The 22,471-nt window shown below is 43.9% G+C and overlaps 1 protein-coding gene across 4 annotated transcripts in view; it reads right to left on the bottom strand.

The window, feature by feature from the left end:
- ano10a (anoctamin 10a) overlaps positions 1-22,471 on the bottom strand; it is a 48,535-nt gene that overhangs the window by 5,734 nt on the left and 20,330 nt on the right. For 2 of the 4 annotated variants that reach the window (XM_029129179.3, XM_029129178.3), the window contains exons 5-12: positions 21,322-21,441; positions 21,000-21,184; positions 20,491-20,875; positions 19,046-19,101; positions 18,890-18,964; positions 18,332-18,520; positions 16,475-16,666; positions 16,126-16,254 (exon numbers count right to left, since the gene is read on the bottom strand). In XM_029129179.3, coding sequence (XP_028985012.1) covers positions 16,126-16,254; positions 16,475-16,666; positions 18,332-18,520; positions 18,890-18,964; positions 19,046-19,101; positions 20,491-20,875; positions 21,000-21,184; positions 21,322-21,441 — 1,331 coding nt within the window. The remainder of the gene's footprint in view (positions 1-16,125; positions 16,255-16,474; positions 16,667-18,331; positions 18,521-18,889; positions 18,965-19,045; positions 19,102-20,490; positions 20,876-20,999; positions 21,185-21,321; positions 21,442-22,471) is intronic. The other 2 variants (XM_029129180.3, XM_055503045.1) reach the window with 2 other exon arrangements.

The raw sequence follows: 22,471 nt of genomic DNA, 5'->3' as shown, positions 1-22,471 counted from the left end.
GAGTAATATAACATGCTTTATATATTTGAGACAAGCATTACTCTGTGGTATAACTAACCTATTGTATAGAGCTTTATAGCTGTGTTGTACTGTGTTGTTCTCATTTATCATCATCATGCTTGTAAAAAACAGCTCTTAGGTGGGCAAAACACTAAGTAGGTGTGAAGAACCCTCCCCCAAGAAGGATACAAACTGTAGGAGCTACAAACGTTTCTGCTACAGATAAAATCATTTGACATGACTCAACCTTCAGACAACCTCACCTGAGTCATGAGAACCAGATATATTTGGGCACAAATACCTTTTGTACATTGTCTTATTATCTTTTGAGAGAATTTGCTACCTCCTGGAGTTTATTATCTCCTCTCCTCACTAAGTGTTTGTCTATTGTTGATTTCTTTATAGTGAAGATCTAGATTTTTGATGACACGAATTTATGTAGGATTGCATAGAATAACTGACTAGTGTTTTTAGGTTGATACCCTGCAATCACAGATGTATGGCATGCTTTCGAACATTTCTTAGGGTTTACAGGCAGAGGTGGCAGAGGAACACGACACTAATATTCAATAAAAGTGCAAATAATTGTGCCTAGAAATTAGAGAATTTTCTTTTCTCTTTCGGCATTTCTCATCAGGGGTCGCCAACCAATCATCCTTTTCCACTTCACTATCCAGGGCATCTTCTAATTAATTAATCCAAGATGGTGCTGCCTGCGTAGCAGAAAAGAAGAAGAGGCTGCAGGGCAGGATGTAGGCTCCAGGAGAAGAAATGGAGGTAGAAAGCATATGTGCCCTCCATCATTATGGAGAACGTTCGATCTCTCTCCAATAAGATGGATGAGCTAACAGTGCTAACTCGGCTTCAGCAGGAGTACTGGGAGTGTAGCCTTACAGTCGTAGCACTTAAGTGTCAGCCTTTACGGTGATCCAATTCCATTTTCAGCGCAGTATCACCTTGTTTTTAACGCGTTGGAGCGTGTGTTACGTCTTTTTGGCCTGTAGGGGGCAATCAGCGCACACACTGGCCCCTATAACACTGTACTATGACCATGTTATGGGCCTGCCAAGTCGTTCCAGCCTCCTTCCCTGCCAGCGGATCCTACTCACCACCAGGTGGTAATCAGTTGACAGCTCAGCCCCTCTCTTCACCCGAGTGTCCAAAACATATGGCCGAAGGTCAGGTGAAACGACTACAAAGTCTATCATCGACCTCCGGCCTAGGGTGTCCTGGTGCCATGTGCACCGATGGAGTAGAAGAGGGTGCAGCCCCTCTCAAGGAGTTGGGTTCCAGAGCCCAGGCTGTGTGTGGAGGTGAGCCCGACTATTTGTAGCCGGTACCGCTCGACCTCCTGCACAAGCTCAGGCTCCTTTCCCCCAGTGACGTGACATTCCATGTCCCAATAGCCAGATTGGTTATGCTCTTACGGTCTGTGGCCGGCCGGACCAGGCCAACCCCGGGCCTGGCTCCAGGGTGGGACCCCGGCTGCGCCATACCAGGCGACGTCTCTGGTCGTCTGCCTTTCATAGGGGGGTTTGTGAACCACTCCTAATCTGGCCCGTCGCCCAGGACCTGTTTGCCTTGGGAGACCCTACCAGGGGCATTTAGCCCACGACAACATAGCTCCTGGGGTCGTTCGGGCACACAAACTCCTCCACCACGATAAGGCATTCAAGGAGGAAACACTGTTTTCAGCTCATTATTAAGTTTTTAACACGCTTCTTTGATTAAATGTCGTTTGTCAGTTTTATAAAGAAAAACGAGAAAACGGTCTGTGTATGTTCTAACAGTTTGATTTCCCCCTCCAGAATAAAAGCTGAGAAAACGAGAATGGCGTTCATTAACAACAGGTGGAGCAACCCAGCGCACGTCTCTGTTGGAGAAGAGCACTGCACCAGAGACATTGAGCTTCTTGCTGGTGGCAAGTTTTCACACGTCGTTGTGCTCGCTGTGTACATCCCCCCCTCGGTTGACGCAGCCGCAGCGTGTGAGCAACTGTACAGATTGGTGATGCGAACACAGACGAGGCATCCACAGGCGCTCCTGCTCATCAGCAGTGACTTTAATCACATGTCACTCCTGTCCACCTTCCTCTGATCACAACCTGGTACAGCTCCCAGAATACACACCCAGGGTGAGAAGGGAACCAGCACAGAAAAAGTCTGTGAGTGTATGGACTGATGAGGCCTGTGAGAGACTCAGAGACTGTTTCGAGACCACAGACATGGTGAGGACATGAGCCTGACCCACTGCATCACAGACTACATCAACTTCTGTGCTAAAAACACGATACACACCCAGAGGGTGAGGTGCTTCCCAAATAACAAGCAACTGGGACCCTTGACCCTTGAACTTAAAGCCCTACTGAACAAGAAGAAGCGGGCTTTTATCTCAGAGGACAGAAAAGAGTAGCAGAGAATTCAGCACAAACTCATATACAAGATCAGGCAGGATGTGAAGAAGTGGATGTGCCTGAAGACCATCTCTGGCCACGGAGAGAACAGAGGTTCAGGATCAGCTGATGGTGACTTGGACCTGGCCAATGAGCTGGATCTGTTCTTCAACAGATTTGACTCCAGCCCTCCCCTCTCCACTTAACTTGTCTCCTGTCCAGCAGTGGCACTAACCCCCATGTGTTCACACCTCTTCACACCACTGCCCTCCACAACCAGCACACCTCTGTCCCCCACGTCCTCCCCTTCTCCCCAACTTAAGATAGGGTGAGGAAACAACTGAGACTTAGAATGGCATAAGACGAGAAAAGCCTCAGGTCCAGACGGCATCAGCCCCAGACTGCTAAAGGACTGTACTGACCAACTCTGTGATGTGGTCACATACATCTTTAACCTGAGTCTGGAGACGGTCCCTGAGCTGGAGTTATCACGCCATTCAATGTTCATTATCAGTGGTTATCAGCCCATACGTATGAGTTGCCCACCTATCTACTGGCAGCGGTGAATAGGTGCAGTAGATCGCTGTCAGTGATCTGTAAGGTTGATCACTGCTCAGATGATTTAACCAGTCAGTAGGGGCGCTGTTGAGTGGTTGTTGTTCAGACGGGAGGATCGAAGTTTTTGATATTGATTTATTAGCGAGCATAACTTAGCAAATAGCTAGCGGTATTGTGTTAGCTAACTTTAACCTGAACCCCCCACCCGTTATCCAGCCCTAACCCTAACCACAATAACCTCTAAAGCTGCTTAACATAGCAACTTAGCTAGCTGTTAGCCACCTACTGGCCCGTACGAATGCGCTGATAAGTTCTGATCAGCCCATTTGTTATGGCTGATAACATCCGAAGCGGGTCCTCGTTTAGACACTTGTATTGTGTCTTACTACGACTGACTTTCATGCCTCTACTTTTCAGAGGCCAAACACCTCTCCAGCTGTTCCTCCACATGCTCTCTACTCTCACTTCAAATCACAATGTCATCCTCAAACATCATTGTCCAGGGAGATTCCTGTCTAATCTCGTCTGTCAGCCTGTCCATCAACATAGCAAACAAGAAGAGACTCAAAGCTGATCCTTGGTGTATTCCCACCTCCACCTTGAACTTCTCTGTCTGACCTACTACTCTGGCATACTTCTCTACCACTCCCGTCAACTTCATACAGTACCACAGTTCCTCCCTTGGCACTCTATCATACGCATTCTCTAAATCCACAAAGTCACAATGCAGCCCATTTCTAACCATCACTGTACTTTTCCATCAACATTCTCAAAGTGAAAATGGCATCAGTGGTGCTCTCACGAAAACATAGTACTACTAACAAAACTCCACCTTCTTTCTATGCCTGGCTTCCACTACTCTTTCCCAAAGCTTCACTGTGTGGCTCATCGACTTTATTCCGCTGTAGTTGCTACAGTTCTGCATATCACCCAATGCTTCTCCATTCCTCAGGCATTTTGTCACTCTCTAGAATCCTGTTGAACACCTCTTTAGGTATATCGTCAGGACCAACAACCTTTTCACTCTTTATCCTTTTCAGGGTCTTCCTCACCCCATCCTTCTAATCTCTGCTATTTCCTGCTTCACAGCATCCACATCTTCCTCCCTTATTTCCCTGTCATTGTCCTTATGCATCAGCTCCTTTAAAATACTCCATCCATTTTCTTTGCACACTCTCCTGGTTGTTAACCCCTTTTGCATCACTGACTTTAATCACCTTTATCTGTTGCACATCCTTCCCATCTCTATCTCTCTGTCTGGCTAGCCTGTACAAGTCCTTCTGTCTTTCCTTCTGTCTAACCTGTCATACAGCTCATCGTAAGCTTTCTGTTTGGCCACCTCCCTCTTCACTCGCGCTGCGCTGTGCTTCCTTGTACTCCTGTCTACTTTCCTCAGTCCTTTCTACATTCAACTTCCTTTTAGCCAACCTCTTCCTCTGGATGTACTGTAGGCCTGAACTTCCTCATTCCAACAAGTGTCTTTATCCTTTTTTCTCCTTCCAGATGTTTCTCAGTCATCTGGAAGCTCTTCCTGACCACCCAGAGCCTGTCTCAGCTTCTGCCCGAATTCCGCATAGGTTTCTTCTGAGGGTGCAACCAGCTGCTGAAATCAAGCAAATCTGTTAAGTAAACAATCGGAGCAAAATAAATAAGAAGCAGGGATGTACCTTAGGCTATCACACTCACTAACAACTAAACAACTGGTGTACTGTGGTTTACCTTGGAGTTTAACACTAATACCAATAATAGTGCTGAGGTATGTGCACATACTCATACAAACATATACATATCATACACATATGCATTGTTATACATATCCCATACTATTTAATAAAAGTCATGACATACAACACCACAATTTCCATATTCACACATTATTGATATTGGTAGTGATAAGTATCAGTAATATTTACAGTTGGATTTGGAAAGCCTGTTCAGGTGTTGAGTGTTCCACTACAAGGTTAGTAAGGCTGTAGCTTAACATTATTCACCCAAAGGGTGAGGCTGACTTTGGTGCATGAACAATGCCACTTGTGGAAGCCAGGGTGATGTGCGGAGCTCGGACACTACGCCCATCCAACAAGCAGAGGAAAGAATCCTAGCAGCCAGGGAGCCCACACACCTTCAGTTCCAGGAGGGCAGGTGTTGCGACCCATGCCGCCCACACAGAGCCCTCCAGGCAGAGTTGCAGCAGCCACAGAGACAGCACCCGAGGTCAGAGTGAGCCACCGTGGGTCAACGCTGTCCGCCCCATGAGAACCAGGGGTAAACACTCCCCCTGGTGGGCGGGTCGGCCTGAAAGAGTGGAACCCGAGGACCCACGGTCCGTAGGGAGCCCGCCAGGAGATGCCCCTGTGCCCAGAGTGCGGCCCACCCCCAGTCCACCACCCCTACACGAGCGGAGCGGGGCCTACCCTATCGGCCCAACCTCATTCCCTGGCACCACACCAGGCCTGCAGCACAAGGCCAGCAATTGGTGGGGGTCAGCAGAAAAGAGACTACCCAGGCAGACGATCAACGTACCCCGAACGACCCCCCACATTCCAACTGCACCACACGCATACAAACTCACACAAACACAGACGCATACACCCACCCACACGTACAACACACATCATCACATCGACACACATACACCATAAACTCTCTCACAACAAACTAGTCAATCATACGTGAACCAGCCCCCCCTCACGCTAAATGTCTTTTTGCAGTTAAAACTGGGTGGTGATCTCTCCACCAGGGCCAGTGGGCGAGGCCACAACTGGCCTCAGCCCCAGGCCTCAGTGAAAGAGCCCACCCCCGGCCCTAAATGTGTGTGTGTGGCTATGTATGAGGAACTTTGGGAGGATGGAAGCCAATTGTCCAAGGGGTCCAGCAGACAGAGCCATCAATGTGAAGGCTCCGTCCACTAGCCCCCCGGAAAGAGCCCCCAGATTCTTGGACGAGTGTGTATGACTAATGCAATTAAAACTGCAGAGCATCGCACTTGGGAGGGACGGAACCACTTCCCGGTAGCCCCGGTCCCTCCATCAGCAGGGCGCCCCTTGCAGACCTAAGTGGGTGAATGTGGAGAAATGTAGTTGGGAAGCAGAGCACTAGGGTCCGCAGAGCCAGGTTCCCGACTGCCTGTGCTACCCATCCCACCGCCCCCCACAACCCCCAGCCAGGAAGAGACTGCCGAGACCCAGGGACCGCAGTACTACTGCCCAGGCACCACACGCAGCACAGCCAGAGCCATCCTCACCCTTCTTTAACACTTACTCATTCTCTCGCTCAAGTATGCCCATGCTCGCCCCGTGTAGTGCTACACTCAAACCTACACACATACTCTGCGGCTGTGCATTGAGGGCCAACCTCCGCCCAGGGCCCAATGAAGGTTGTAGCCTGAGTAGTCCGCCAACCCCCCGCAACAGGTCCGAGCAGTTACCAGAGGACGTCGGACCGCTAGGGCAGACAGCGCTCCACCCGAGCAGTTGGCAGCGCCCCACCCGAGCAGTTGGCAGCGCCCCAGGGGAGAGACACCCCTCCGGGCACAGGCAGGCAACCCTGGAGGGACTCCCCCAGACACAGGTCACCCAGGTCTCCACCCCCAGGTCCGCCCCCTGCACACCGGCAGGGAGGCCCGCCTCCGCTCCCCGAAGACAGGCACACGCCAACGCTCAAAATAGCCCTACTCCGGCACAGGACCGCCGGTCTCACCAGCCACCACACCCCCGCCGTAGGGGACACATGCGGCCAGCCTTGAATCCACCAGTCCCGTTCTCCCGGTTCTTAATGTAGGAAGGCACCCCCAACCACCAGTCACCCCCCCACCACTGTGCCAGACATGACGCAGCACCTGAGCTCCACGCATCTTTACCTGGAAATGGAATCAATCAGAGTATAGTTTTGGTCATTGATTTGACGAAGCAGACAATGTCTCTAAGGTTGTATAATCTAAAAAGCTCTTCAGGTACTGAGTAATGCTTAATTTTTTTTAGTTTTCTAAACTAATTTTTTTAGAGGATGATTTTCTTTGCGACACAGAAAGAAGTGTGTGTGATGAGTTTTTCTCTAGATCAAGCCCACTTAGATCTCCTAGAAGACAAAGTGCAGGGACCGCTGGGACTGGACAGAGTAACTGGGTTGACAGGTGTTCACATACTCTTTGCGAAAATTGCTGCGCAGGTGAACATGACCAGAATGCATGTAGGAATCTATCTGCTGTGTTAACTGTACAGTGAGGGCAAATATTTGAGTTTGTGAGACCCATTTGGAACATCCTTTGTCCTGTATAGTGAGTTCTATGAATAATTTTTTGTATTGTATTAGTTGTAGTTTTGTATTTTTTTTCATTCTGAATAAATTAGAATATATATTATTCCAGAACGTGTAATTAGTGGTGATGTTGAGATCAGCTTCCCATTTAGAGATTGGAAGGCTCACTGTCTGATCTGCACTGGAAATTATTGCATGTGGATGGGAGTATTCTTACTTTTTGCATTAAGTATTGACTTTAGTTGTTGGTATTCTAAGAAATTGGCACTAGTGATTTCATAGTGGGACACTAATTCTTCAAAAGAGATAAACTTGTCTCTTGTGAAAACATGTTTCAGATGTGTTATCCCTTTTGTATGCCAAGTTGTAAAGTGTATTGCCTTTTTTTGTATGATGTCTGGATTGTTCCAGAGAGGTGTGTTTTGGCAAAGAGAAAGCAAAGACTGATTCATTTTAAGAAAACTCCACCAGGCTGTCAGAGATGCTTTTATGCTAATGCTCTGGTAACAACTATGATGTTTGATTTTGGTGCTGATAAATGGCAGATCTGCAACTTTAATAGTTCCACAAAATGTTTGTTCAATGTCTATCCAGGAGGAGTCTGCTGGCATGGGTTTTTTATTCATTTGTGAATATGGTTCAGTCTATTGGCAAGAAAATAGTGGTGGAAGTTAGGTAGTACTAGGCCGCAGCAGCGTTTGGATTTTTGAAGAGTTTGTAAACTAATTCGTGGTGGCTTGGGTTTCCACAAAAACTGTGAGATGTAGGAGTCTAATGTCTTAAACCACGCCTGGGCTGGCTGAGCTGGAATCATTGAGAATATGTAATTAATTTTTGGCAGGATCATCATTTTTATGGTGGCAATTCTTCCCATAAGTGAAATGGGTAAGGACTGCCATTTTTTGAGGTTGGCTTCTATTTGTTTTAATAATGGATTGTAGTTTAGATAACAATAAGCTCTGATAGCACTAGACGACAATTCAATGCCCAAGTATTTAATGTTCCCTGAATGGAGTGTAGAAGGGTAGAAGAGATGTTAGTCACCTTAAGGTTAAGTGGTAGCACTATAGATTTGGTCCAGTTAATAAAGTATTCTGAAAGTCCTGAGAATTCATCTATGAAGCTGATAGTTGTAGGAAGAGACGTCTGTGGCTCCAGGAGAAACAGTAACACATTGTCAGCATATAAACTTATTTTAGCCTGTTTCATCAGAGTGAATTATTTATGGAGTGATTTTTTCTACTCTTCTAGCAAGTGCTTTTACACACTATTTTTAGACTTATTAGTGAAATTGGTCTATAACTTAATGGGAGTGTAGAGTTTTTTCCTGGTTTTTGGAGCAGGCTTATGAAGGCAGAATTCATATTTGTGGGTAATGAATGCTGCTGCCGTTTCATTTCAGCTACCAATTTGTAAAAGATGGGTGCCAGCATGGACCAGAACTCTTTATAAAATTCAGTTGGGAATCCATCTGGTCCTAGAGCTTTTTTATTGGGCATCTCCTGCAGAGCTTCATGTAGTTCTGCCAAAGATAACAATGAGTCTAGAGTTGTGGATTGTTCTTCCTTTAGCTTTGGCTGGTTCTAGTTTATTCAGGAACTCCTCTATGGCTGAGGTGGATGGATCTATTTGAAACGTATATAACTCTTATTTATATAACTCTTAAAGGTATCATTTATTTCATTTTATTTTCATTTATTAGTTTTTGAATGGAAGATTTGTTTCTCTTCTATATTTTTTAATTGGTTAGTTAAAAATTTACCACATTTGTTTGCATGGTCAAAGTTCTCCCAGCGTAATTGGTCTATCTGAAACAGAGTTTTGCAATCAATCATTATTATTTAATTTCAACTTTAGATTCCTTAGGTCTTCTAGGGTTCTATCATTGGTTGGAGAGGCAGCATATTTAATCTCTAGAGATTTTATTTTTTGCTCTAATTCTAATTCAAGTAGCATGTCCTTTTTTTTCTTGTGCGATGAATATGAAATTATTCTACCACTCATAACTGCCTTCCCAGTCTCCCAAAGAACACAGGGTGAGGTTCCCGGTGTATCGTTGATTTCTATAAAAGTTGCTCATTCTCTCCTGACATAACTGATGAAGTCTTGATCATTGAGTAATGATGTATTAAACCTCCAATTCCTGGTTGATGGTGTGACTGTCTTAATCAACGAAATGGACATTGGTGCATGATCACTGATTGTGATAGTGTGAATATTGGTGTCAGAGACATCTTGTAAGACGCGAGTTATTTGCTAAAATATAATCTATACGGGAGCGAGAGTGGTGAACTGGCGAGAAAAAGATATATTCCCTGGATGTAGGATGAAGAGAACGCCATGTGTCACAAAGACCGAAGTCATCAATGTACTGTTTTAAGGTCTGTACTGATTGCCAGTTCCTGTTGCTCACAGCTTTGCTTAGCCTGTCCAACTCTGGGTTAAATACTAAATTAAAGTCCCCTCCTACTATAAGTTTGGAACCAGAGTGAGCAGACAGTGATGTGAAGAAGCTGTGAAAGAAAGAGGGGTCGTCAACATTAGGGCAATACACATTAGCTATGCAATATTCAATGTTTCCTATCAAGATATTAATGATTATATATCTCCCTTCTGGATCTACAATGGTATCGTTGAGTTAAGATAATCTTTTTATTTATCAGGATAGCGACCCCTCTTTGTTTAGAATTGTAACCAGCTAAGTAAGCATGTGGGAACTCTGCTGATGCCAGAGTGTAATCTATAGTTTTGGGAATATGAGTTTCCTGTAGTAAAGAAATATCTTTTTGTAGAGTTTTCAAATGATTAAATATTTTAAATCGTTTCTCTTTCTTATTGATTCCACGTACATTCCAAGTGACAATCTTCAGTGGTGTCATATCTTACTGTACCTGACTGCTGTTGATCACTAGTCTTGTGTGTATGTAGTGTGACAGACTTTAGGTGTGTGGCTAAACTTAAGTACCTGTGTATTCTGAGTTGTGTGTTATCTATGTATGTGCACGTGTTTCCCCTGTGCAGTAGATGTTTGTGTGTGGCTGCTGGAGGGCTACATAGTGGCTGACTACGTGGGAGAAGAATAGAGAAAAGAAGGATGTACACAGTGTGGAGTGAAAGTAGGTGAAGGAAAAAGGAAAATTAAAAGGAAAATGAGTGATTAAGCATGATGGGTGCTTTGCAAAGTGAGTGAGTGAGTGAGTGAGTGAGTGAGTGAGTGACATTAGAATGACAAAAAAAACATTTACATGAAACATCTGCGAGGGAACGAATTTGAATACTGGATGTAAAGTTGCACTTAGTTGCATTGCATCTATTATTTTTCAACAAACCTTTTATATTAAACCATTTTTGTTACATACCACCTGCTAGTACAGCCACGGAGTTGCTTCCCGGTCCCGGTAGAGCCCCCAGTTGACGTACAGTTTGTCGACGCTGATAACAGCCCTGCAGCCTTCTGCCATGAACCTCTTACGGATGGGGAACAGTCGGTGGCGGCGGTCGAGGATCTCCTTGGGGAACTGGTTGTTGACGCTGTAGTTGGTTCCCTTCAGCTGTCTGCCTCGGCTCTTAACCAGTTCCTTCTGCTTAAAGTCATGAAACTTGGCAACGATGTGTCGAGGGCGCTGGCCATCCGGTCGTCTTCCTTCGAGTCTGTCGGAACGATGAAACGCCATCTTGTCGACAAATTCCACTGGAAATTTTATCTGTTGTTTAAGGAAGTTTTTAACGGTGATTTCCATGTTTTCCTCCGCCTGTTCTGGAATCCCAGAGAACACCAGGTCGTCCCTCATGCTGCGGGGCTGCAGATCAATGATGCCTTCTTTTATTTTTTTTATTTTCGGCAGCTAGCTGAGCCACATCCTACGTCAGGGACTGCTCCATTCCCTTCAAGGCCTCGTTCTCGGTGGCGAGAAAAAACACCTGCCACTGGCTAAATTCCAGGGAGTCGCGGAGGGCCATAAACTTTTTGTGGAGGAGTTCCACTAGCGCCAGACGCGCGTCAAAGCTTGTTATTTTTTTTTCTCTATGGACTCCAGGAAGTCCGTGATGTTTTTGTCCGCCGAGCTAGCGCCAGGTGACTCAGGTGAGTCAGACGGAAGGGATCTTTTGTTTGGAGCCGTGTCTTTTTTCCCTATTACCAGATGCTCAAAGCACTTGTCGATAAACTCAAAACTTTCTTCGGTGTTATCCAGAATGGTAATATTGTTTGCTTGATTTCTGTAGAATGAGGTAGTTATTTATTTATTTAAATTGGCGGATAGTTTGTCGGGCTGTTGTTTACTACCGGTGTTGCGCCGCCTTGTTGAATTTCTCGTGCTGTTCTCACAGCATCGCGCTGCTGTTCTCTCTAGCCAGGCCCCTTTAGCTGCTGCCGAGTCTCCTGGCGTAGCTGCTACCAGTCCCTCGGCAGGCCCCAGGCGGCTGGGTAATGACTGGGTGACCACGCGTAAGAAACGTAGCTTTAGACAGGCACCCATGGTTCACCACCAACCGCTTCATGTTTCAAACGGATTTTCCCCACTCAGCGACACACCCACTGAGAAACTCACTCTGATCATTGGTGACTCCATAGTCCGAAACGTGAAGTTAAGAGAATCCAGCAGTCATAGTTAAGTGTTTGCCTGGGACCAGAGCAGGCGACATTAAGTCTTATCTTAAGCTCCTGTCTAAGGATAAGCGCAAGTACGCTAAGATCGTAATACACGCAGGAGCTAATGGATGCCGGGTTACAATCGGAAGTCACTAAAACTAACATTGAGTTTGTGTGTTCATTTGCCAAAACAATGTACACTGCAGTTTTCTCTGGACCCCTCCCCAATGTGACCAGCGATGACATGTATAGACGGCTGTCATCGCATCGTTGTCTAGGTAGTGTCCTGCAAACAATGTGGGCTTTGTGGCTAATTGGAGCACTTTTTGGGGAAAACCTGGGCGATTAAAGGAGACAGCATCCATCCCAAATTGAACGGAGCCTCTCTGCTCTCTAGTAACATGGCCATGTTGCTTAGTCTCCCTAATCCGTGATAACTCGGAGTAGAGCCCAGGACGCAGAGTCACAGTCTTACATGCCGCTCTGCATGTTCTCTACAGCCGCCACCCACTCTTAGTCTTAGTTATCGCATAGAGACTGTGTCTGCTCCCCAACGACCTAAACTATACAAGCCACAAACAAATCAAACAGGAGTGACTTACCAGAATTTAATAAATATCAAAACGGTAGCTCTCAAAGAACAAAGTAAGAGTAAGTTAATAAAGTGCGGTTTATTAAATATCAGATCTCTCTCATCTAAATTCTTGTTAATAAATGACCTGACAAGTGACCATCACATAGACCTGTTCTGTCTCACTGAAACCTGGCTGCAGCAGGATAAATGTTAGTTTAAATGAGTCGACTCCAATGATTCACAACTAGACACAACTATTATGTTCCTAGAAGTAAAAGTAGAGGTGGAGGAGTAGCAGCAGAAATTTTTAACTCAGACTTATTAATTACGCCTAAACCTAAACACAGTTATAATTCCTTTGAGATTCTCACTCACACAGACTCTAAAACCCAGAAGCCAGTAGTGTTTTGTATTGTTTACCATCCTCCTGCTCCATATTCAGAGTTCTTACCTGAATTCTCTATATTCCCATCTGTCTTAGTTCTTAGCACAGATAAAGTCATTGTAGTGGGAGACTTTAACATTCATGTAGATGTTGACAGTAACTGTCTCAGCACTGCTTTTAACTCCTTAATAGACACTATTTGTTTTACTCAGCAAGTAAATAAACCCACTGATCAGTTTAACCATACCCTTGATCTGACATATTGGAGTTGAAATTTATAATTTGATAGTTCTTCCCCAAAACCCTGTTATCTGACCATTTCTTACCATAATTGACCTTACAGCAGATGGAAATAAAATTTACTATAGCAGAAATTTTTCTGCCTCACTGTCCTGTAGCTACATAGAGGAGATCAGTCACCTTAATCCTTATAAACAAATTGCCTGTCTTGTAGATGATGCTGCAGCTTCTCTACGGTCAATGTTAGACACAGTGGCTCCTCTGATAAAGAAGGCAGTGAATTAGAGGAGGTAAGCTCCAGGGTATAATTCAGAGATCTGCAGCCTAAAGCACAGGACCAGACAACTAGAGGCAGTGGTGTTCCAAAAAATAAATGTAGACTGCATAGCATTCAAAGACAGTCTATATAAAAAGCACTTTTTGCTGCTAGGAAAACATATTAGTCCTCCTAAATTGAGGAAAACAACAAAACCCCAGGTTCTTTTCAGCACTGTAGCCAAGCTGAGTAAGAGTCATAGCTGTGTTGAGCCTACTATCCCCTTAAAACTTAGCAGCAATGACTTTATGAACTACTTTACTAATAAAATTATCACCATTAGAGAAGATATACAGCAGTGACTTCCTGCAAACGACAGAAAGCACTGTCTAGATCCATCAACTTTAAATTTAACAAGTCCTTTGTCTTACCTGGACAGCCTTTCCCCTATAACTCATATGGAGTTAACTTCAATAATTAACTCTTCCAAGTCGTCCACTTGTCTTTTAGACCCAATCCCAACAGATTACCAGAAGTTCTACCTTTAATCAGCTCCATATTAAATGAAATCAACCAATCTTTACATATACTGTAGGCTATATACCACAGGCTTTTAAAAGTGGCTGTAGTCAAACCTTTATTGAAAAAAACTACTCTGGACCCTGGAGAACTATAGGCCCATTTCAAATTTACCCTTTATTTCTAAGAGTCTTGAAAAAATCATGGCTAAACAATTATCTGACCACCTGAGTGGGAATAATCTGTATGAAGATGTTCAGTCAGGATTTAGAAAACATAACAGCACAGAAACGGCTCTGGTTAGAGTCAATAATGATCTTCTCTAAGCTTCAGACAATGGTCTTGTCTCTGCCCTTGCCCTGTTAGAGCTTAGTGCTGCATTTGATAAAATTGATCATAACATTCTATCACAGAGACTAGAACATAGCACACATAGACAGTTACTGTCAACATCTACATGAATGTTAAAGTCTCCCACTACAATGACTTTATCTGTGAGAACTAAGACAGATGGGAACAGCACTGGGATGATTTAAATCCTCCCTTTCCTAAGAATTAAAAAAAACACACACCAGGCCTATTTAATATGGAACAATGGCCAGACAAAACTGTACAAAACAATTCAAATGATTCAACTGAATACATGACACAGGCTATGAATAAGGTGAAACAATGAGAAATACAACAGACATACAAAACTAAAGAAAGACACAGGCCTTTCCAAACACCAAAGACAGGAACAAAACAGATGGTAATGGTGGACAGACTAACCAGGAAACAGGATTTACAAACCAAGCAAGACCAGGTAACAAATCCCCAAATGTGGTGTGTGGTGGAAGTCATGACGACTGACCAGGCAGGAAATGGGAACAGGAAGTGATGTCGCCCACACCAGACAAGACAAACATCACAGTGCCTCCAACGGTTGGAGGGCAGAATCACCTTATCACTTAAGAATTTCTTCTACACAACCAAGCAAAGGTTAGTATTTTATAATATATAATTATTTTCATCATTGTTGAGAAATACTGAGTATAGTATGTGTATCAATTTTCTCATCCCTGCAGAGAAAAGATGGCTCCAGTTAGTTCCACATGTTGCAATCAGTCAGAGTTCTCACATTCTCTAGATTCATTTCTCTGGCTTCCCAGAGAAATTAATTAATTGGAAAAACCTTGTTTCCTGATAATTCGTCCTATCTTCAGATAAATCTTCAGATAAATTTGTGTAAGTCTACGGTAGCTCCCTGGCTGGTGTAAGTACTTTTGTACAGTTATTGGTCCATTGGCGACTCTCAGAGGTCAAACAAGGTAGTTGTTAATCATGTGAAAACGATTGTTAATCACACTGGAGAAAAATTATAAACAATAAACACAGCCATGCGTCTGCAATTAGATGAGAGGATATAAAAATATGATGCAAATCCCATAGCCCTGTTAGAGATTCCATTAGAAGCGTCTGTTGTTGGATCTCAACACAGCACAATAATCTGTGATGCACAGATACAGCTACAGACAGCAACATTGTCAAGGTGCCTGGTTTAATGATGGTCCATTCATTGGAACAGATTTGAAGCTCATACCAGATCATTGGTTCCTTGGTCAAAAAAAAATAATTTAACACACTTATTGTTAATTCTTGTCGCGCCCCTAAATATCATTCTGTCTTCAGCGTCAACACTAGTCAGTGGTTTAATTCAGAGACATCCTATTAGTTGCGGAACACAGTGTCAGGGGGTCAGTTTGTCTTCTCCTTGACCTCCACCGGTTTTAGGGACACTTTGGTGGTTTCGCTTCACGTCCACCTTAATGTCAGACCACTTTTATTCTTTTATTTCCGCTACTGTGCAGAACTGCAGCATTGACACCTGCACACACGGTCTCTGAGACTTACTGCGCAGACACAGACCGTATTTAAATGAGTTAACATATTTATATAGAGGTGTGTCATGGAGGAGTCTGCCACTCAACCTAAGCTAAGTTTTTGTGCATAAGCCCCCTCCGTACATGAGGCCTCAGGTCAGGCTACAACAATGATCCCATGTACCAGGGAGCCAGTGTTTTAAACCTTCTTTAAGCAGAGCAAAGAAAAAAACTCACATGTAGCTAAGGCAAGGTGTTCACCATATTTGGACTCCGGCTCCACCCACTGATCAAGGCTCTTTAACAGTCCCTCATTCATAGTAAATAGTCTGAGTTTGCAAAAATACTCAGTCAGGCCAGTTTACATCTTTACATAACTATACAACTTCACACAAATATGAAGCTTGGCCAAATGTAATGGCGACCAGTATAGGCAAGCCAAAGGTTACCTCAGTACATAGTCTATACCACTATACATGTGTGTGTATTACCTCAACGGCCACAGTCCACAGTATGAGCTGAGTCTCTGAATCAGGGAAGTAAGCCTTTACGTGTGGAGACATGCCAATTAATGCACAGTTGGTCACAACAGCGATCACGCTCATGGTTTCAAAGGCAAGCTGAAACCAAGAAAGCAGACACAGTTGTTGGTAAATGTTTGTTTCCTGTGCATGTCTAGTATTTTCATGTATTGTGTACTCACTTAATATTTCAGATGTAAGTAAAGACATATGTTAGTATTAGCTAATTTTTTAGCACAGCCCCTATTGTGTTCAGGAAACTCAAATAAAGGCCCAAAATGTGTCAGGACAAAATGAAAACCCTTTTCACAGATCTTACCTGCCAGACTCCGATGTCCGCTGCTGGGTCAGTAAAGGGGCGCTTGAAGACGTGGCACATTTTGAAGGCATCAGAGTAAACCTCAGTGATGTTGTTTAACACCACCAGGACAGCAGCCAGAGGGTAAACACATGAGAACAGGCTGACATAACCAAAGAGCAGGAACAACTCTAGGTAGTCATCAAAGGTGCCCTGAGACAGAGAGAGAGCCCTTTAGACAAATAAAAAAAAAAAAAAACTCCCTTCTCACCCCACGCGGGTGGTCTCTCATCCACTTTCCAAGCTCGGGTCCTCTACCAGAGGCCAGGGAGCTTGAGGTTCTGCGCAGTATCCTTGCTGTTCCTAGGACTGCACTTTTCTGGACTGAGATTTCGGATATTTTTCCAGGGATCTGTTGTAGCCACTCCTCCAGTTTCGGGGTCACAGCCCCCAGTGCTCCAATCACCACAGGCACCACTGTGGCCTTCACCTTACAAGCCTTCTCCAGTTCTTCTCTGAGCCCTCGGTATTTTTCTAGTTTCTCATGTTCCTTTTTCCTGATGTTGCCATCGCTTGGTATTGCCACATCCACCACTACGGCTTTCCTCTGTTCTTTATCCACCACCACAATGTCTGGTTGGTTCGCCATTACCATTCTGTCGGTCTGGATCTGGAAATCCCACAGGATCTTGGCTCGCTCGTTCTCTACCACCTTGGGAGGTGTTTCCCAGTTTGACATACATATGTGTATATATATATATATATATATATATATACACACACACACACACACACACACACACACACACACACACACACACACACACACACACACACAAAGCTAGAGATGATCAATGATCAATGTATCAATGTATGCCTAAGCGTAAGTAAGAGTTAACATAAACATGGCTAGGCATGAACAAACAAATAAGTGCGGCTAGGCATAATGAGGGTTAGCCTAAACGTGGCTAGACAAAAGTGAGGCTACACATGGTCAGGAGCTAAGGTAGGCTAGGTATGGTCAGGAGCTCAAGCAGACAAGACATGGCATGGAACACAAGAGGAATCGATGCACGCTTTACAGGCTTGGCAACACGTGTCTAACATGAACCTATATAACATGAACCTGGCATGACCTGACCAAAAAAAATAAATAACAGTCCGAGGAAATGCGCAGCATGGACTGACAAATGACAAATACCTATGCATGTCTTACAGGCTGAGCAAGGCGTGAGGCATTGTCCATCAAAGTCAATGTCGGCGACAAAGGCAACAAAGGCAATGACTCAGCACAGGCTGATGGGCTGGGGAGGTATATGAAGGGAGCAGAGGGCAGGCACAGGTGTGAGGAATTGAACTGATTGCAAAGAGTCTACTGAGGGAGTGAGAGGGAGCATGGGCATGGTTCAAAGCAGAGGTGTAGCATGGTGAGGAAGAAGGTGTAGTCCAGAATAGGAGAAACTGAAGGGCCGGCAGAGCCAGCCCAGGATCCTAACAATTTGAGCAACTAAGTCTGGGCTGAATTAATCCAGGATACAAGCTTAATCACAACAAGGAAACACATAACATCTGCATGGCAAATAAACTGGGATTAACTAATTCTGCCTTTGTGCACATAGTTATGGGGGAAGTTGGGGCTTATTCCCCTTTTGTGCCAGATCTCTGGATAAAAAGACGCACTCCATATGAAATAGCCCAGGTAAAATCTAGCCCAGTACTGCTGCAAGTTCAGCTGCATATCATCACCATCAAACCTATGATGAAAGTTTTATACCATTTAATTTTACCAGCAAGGAATCAAATATTTCACTTAAGCATATTAATCCACATACAGACGTTGTTCTTACAAATAATGTTACATTAATGATGTCCACTTACCAAGTATGTACTCATGTAAGTCTCCAGGCGGACCTGTTCAACCAAAGGAAGCTCCTTGTCCTCCAGAGTTCTTATCTTCCGGACTTTGTGGATCATCATCTTGTTGCGTCTCCTCTGAAACCAGTAAGGCAGGAAGGCCTCCATAAACTGATTTAAGATTTGGCTAGTGATCAACAGTGTGGCCAGGCTCTGGATAAACACAGAATCAAAAAGATAAAAAGAAACCAGGAGAGAGCAGATGGATGCAGCAACGTCTATCTGCAGAGCACCACACTGGCCCTAAAGCATAGGAGTCAAATGTTTAGTGAGCATCTGACCTGACCAAGTGTCACATGAACACTTGTGATACTACGCCCATGAGTTGGTCCTTTCCCTCTTCATGTATGTAAACTTTATTCTTGGTTTCATCTTACTACTGTAAGATTTTAAGGCATACAGAGACTTGATTAATAAAAGCTATATATATAATAAAAGCTATATCTCTGACTTCATTTGAAATTCTGAGGAGTAAAACGGTTCCATATATGATGACAGAGCAAGGAAGAATGGGTAGCCTACCTGCCTAAGCAGCACCATGTCCTGCATTATGAAGGCGATGAAGAACAGTGAGGCAAAACAGTTGAAGAAGTTAAACTGAAAAGAGACAAATGTTAACAACAGGAGCTGTCCATCTCTGTGTTCCTCACAATAAAACATGCAGCCATTTATACTCACTACTAAGACTTTGAGGACCAGGTGATTCTGATAGGAGGACTCCAGCCTGTGATTTTCTAAACAGAGACAGAGAACATGTGGAGCACATCAGTAATAAGAATGCCAGTTGGCTCTACATAGCGCAGCGTGTGCTGGGCTCATTGTCACACTTAAGTAGTTATACAGTGGTGATCCATGTGAAGTGTGACTGCATACGACACACAAGACAGAATATTGCTACAAGCTGCAAGATTTACGTGAACACGTGTTCTAAAGTATCATCAGATGACCTTTCTGGTCTAGAGATCATTTTAGATGATGTGTTCCAGACTAATCTGCAAATCTGCAGCCATGAAGTGTAATTGAGCTGTGAATTGATGGTTAAGCTCTGGCTGATTTGATGTTACTCTTGATAACTTAATCTGTTCAATGGTTTACATAAAAAGTAAAGGCATGTGCATTTTCTTCTGACAGCAGTTAAAAGGCAACAATACCCAAAGACATATATTAAAACCATTTGCATGCTTGATTAGTGAAATAACTATTACAAAGCTAATAACAATCTATGCATTTGGATAAAGCAAGTAGACTTATGATGCTACACTGTTCAAAAAAAAGGGAACACTTAACACAAAGTAACTCCAAGTCAATCACACTTCTGTGAAATCAAACTACCCACTTACAGTAGGGAGCAAGACTGATTAACAATTTCACATGCATGGAATGAACAGCAGGTGCAAATTATAGGCAATTAGCAAAACACCCCAATAAAGGAGTGGTTCTGCAGGTGGTGACAACAGCCCCTTCTCATTTTCTATGCTTTCTGGCTGATGTTTTGGTCCGTTTTGAATGCTTTCTCTCTAGTGGTAGCATGAGACGGAGTCTACAACCCACACAAGTGGTTCAGGTAGTGCAGCACATCCAGGCTGTCACATCAATGCTGTGTCTGTCAGCATTGTGTCTAGAACTGTCAGCGTTGTGCCTAGAACAGGAAGGCGCAACCAGGAGACAGGCTACATCTGTAGAAATCCACAGGTGATAGTTGTGCTTACAGCCCAACACTATGCAAGACATTTGGCATTTGCCAGAGAACACCAAGATTGGCAAATTTCGCACTGGCTCCCCGTGCTCTTCACAGATTAAAGCAGGTTCACATTGAGCACATGTGACAGACGTGAAAGAGTCTGGAGACGCCATGTAGAACGTCCTACCGTTTGGCAGTGGGATCCACAGACCACTTGTGAGACTATATGCTGGTCCATGTACTACGATTAAATTCCAAGTCCAGAATAAATTTGATTTCCATTGATAATCTTTTGTGTGATTTTGTTGTCAGCACATGCAACTATGAAAACAAAAAAGTATTTAATAAAAATATTACATTCATTGAGATCTAGGATGTGTTCCCTTTATTTTATTGAGCAGTGTATTTCCTCAATATTTCTGCTTTTCAACTTAAATCTTACCCCACTCTGTGAGAAACTCGGCAGCATATCTGTAAATGAAGTTCATGATCTCTATGACCACAGCATAGATTATACTGGGGATGAACAGCAGAACTCCTGAACAGAATGTGGGGTCTTCATCATGGATTGACAAAACCAAACTCTCCATTTGAAAGTAGACCATCATGACACAGAAGGACAGATAGAGGCAAAGCAGAACGAAGGGTAGGGACACAAAGTAGATACGCAGCTGCCTCTTTGTGTTGGGGTAGAGAGGTTCCTCACGACCAGTAACAGGGTTGAAGCCAAGAATGCCGTGGAAACCGGGCCGGGGCTCTTCAAAGGCTTTCTTCCTGCTCAGAGTGCCCCAACGGTAAGCTAGTGAGGCACTGAACTGCTTCCATAACTAGTGGGTAAAAGGGTCAACATTATTGCTTTTACGTTAATTGATTTGGCTGCCTATGCCAGATAGTTATTAGGTCACTGAATGAAGTCTGCATACAACAAACAGTAAACAGTGCTCTACTCACCTCCAGTATAACAGTACACCACACCAAGTTGAACACAGCTAGGACCACATGTTTGTCATAGCCTTCCCAGTCAAACATATAGTAAGGCACACCAATGACAGCAAAAGGCACCAGGGCAAAGGTAAAATACTGCAGGAAGCCAAAGTAGAGAGCCTGGCCCTCACCATAGTAATGTCTGATGTCATCTGGAAACAGAGTAAGAAAGAGAGCATCTGATTCTGAACATGACAAACAGGATAATGACTTGAAAGGAACAGCAACACACATTAGGGGCATCAATTACATGTTGTGCGTGGTGTTGGTATGAGATGTTCAGTCTTACCAAGAGGCTGAAGGGATAACTTTACTTTTTTGTACCAGGAAAATGAAAGTCTCTTCAGTTCTTCCTTTTCATGCAGGGGAAACATTTGGATCAAGATACCTTTGGACTGCAGCCGGCGGACTGTAAATCCAACAACATTATGTTATGATTACTAGTTGTATGGAAGTATGGAAAGATTAGGGCCTGTGGCAGCTGAAATCATTCAATTGAATTCAAATTTATTCATGTAGCGCCAATTCATCATGGTGAGTTTGTGTTGAACATCATCGCTTTGGCCCTGTTTCTACTGCATATGCTATGGCCTGGTTTATTCATTCTCCTGTTCCTTGACTGTGACTTCCAGCTCAGGTTGACTACATATTGTACTGTATGTCAGTCAGTGAACTTTGATATGGGTCAGTCTGTCTCGATTACTAAATCATGTTTTACCCATATAGTTTTGATTGTTAGCTACTGCTAGTACAGTCGTAGCACTTCAAAGTGACCACCTTCTTTACTGCAGTACGGTTGCGTCGCCACGGCGCAACAGGTGCGTTGTCAACTAAGGGTTTTTAATCCTGCAGCGAGCTGAAAAAATTCACCTGCCCTGTCTTTGTTCATTGCATACAATAAGAGAAGAGATACAGTGTGTTTCCAAGAAGAGACGCGCTAGATGTTGCAATAATTTATTTTGACTGTGCATGTTACTGTAACTGAATAAGTGGCTGAGATGACTTAATGGGCCCATGTACGTTTCAACAGTTTGATTACCCATCCATCCATTTTCTTCCAGGCCAGGTTGTGGGGGCAGTAGTCTAAGCTCTCTCCCTGGACATTTCCTCCAGTTCTTCCGGTGGGACCCCCAGGCGTTCCCAGGCCAGCTGAGAGACATAGTCCCTCCTTCAGCCAATCCAATATGATAATGAGTATAATAACATAAACTAGGAATCTATAGTTTTGCTATATTCCTCTACTCTGTACTGTTGCTGTGCTGTTGTGTGAAGTAATTTCCCCGCTGTGGGACTATTAAAGGTTTTTCTTATCTTTCTTATGTTATTCATCGATCAAACAGTTTTTTTATTTCTCTTGATATGAGCGAGAAATGGAATTTAATCATTGCGCCATGTTAAAAAACAATAAACCAAGTGAAAGTATTTTTTTTTTCGACACA

The sequence above is a fragment of the Betta splendens genome, chromosome 16, assembly GCF_900634795.4.
Source record: "Betta splendens chromosome 16, fBetSpl5.4, whole genome shotgun sequence".
Taxonomy (NCBI): domain Eukaryota; kingdom Metazoa; phylum Chordata; class Actinopteri; order Anabantiformes; family Osphronemidae; genus Betta; species Betta splendens.
The sequence above is the reverse complement of the archived record's forward strand: the minus strand, read 5'-3'. Positions and strand labels throughout refer to the sequence as shown.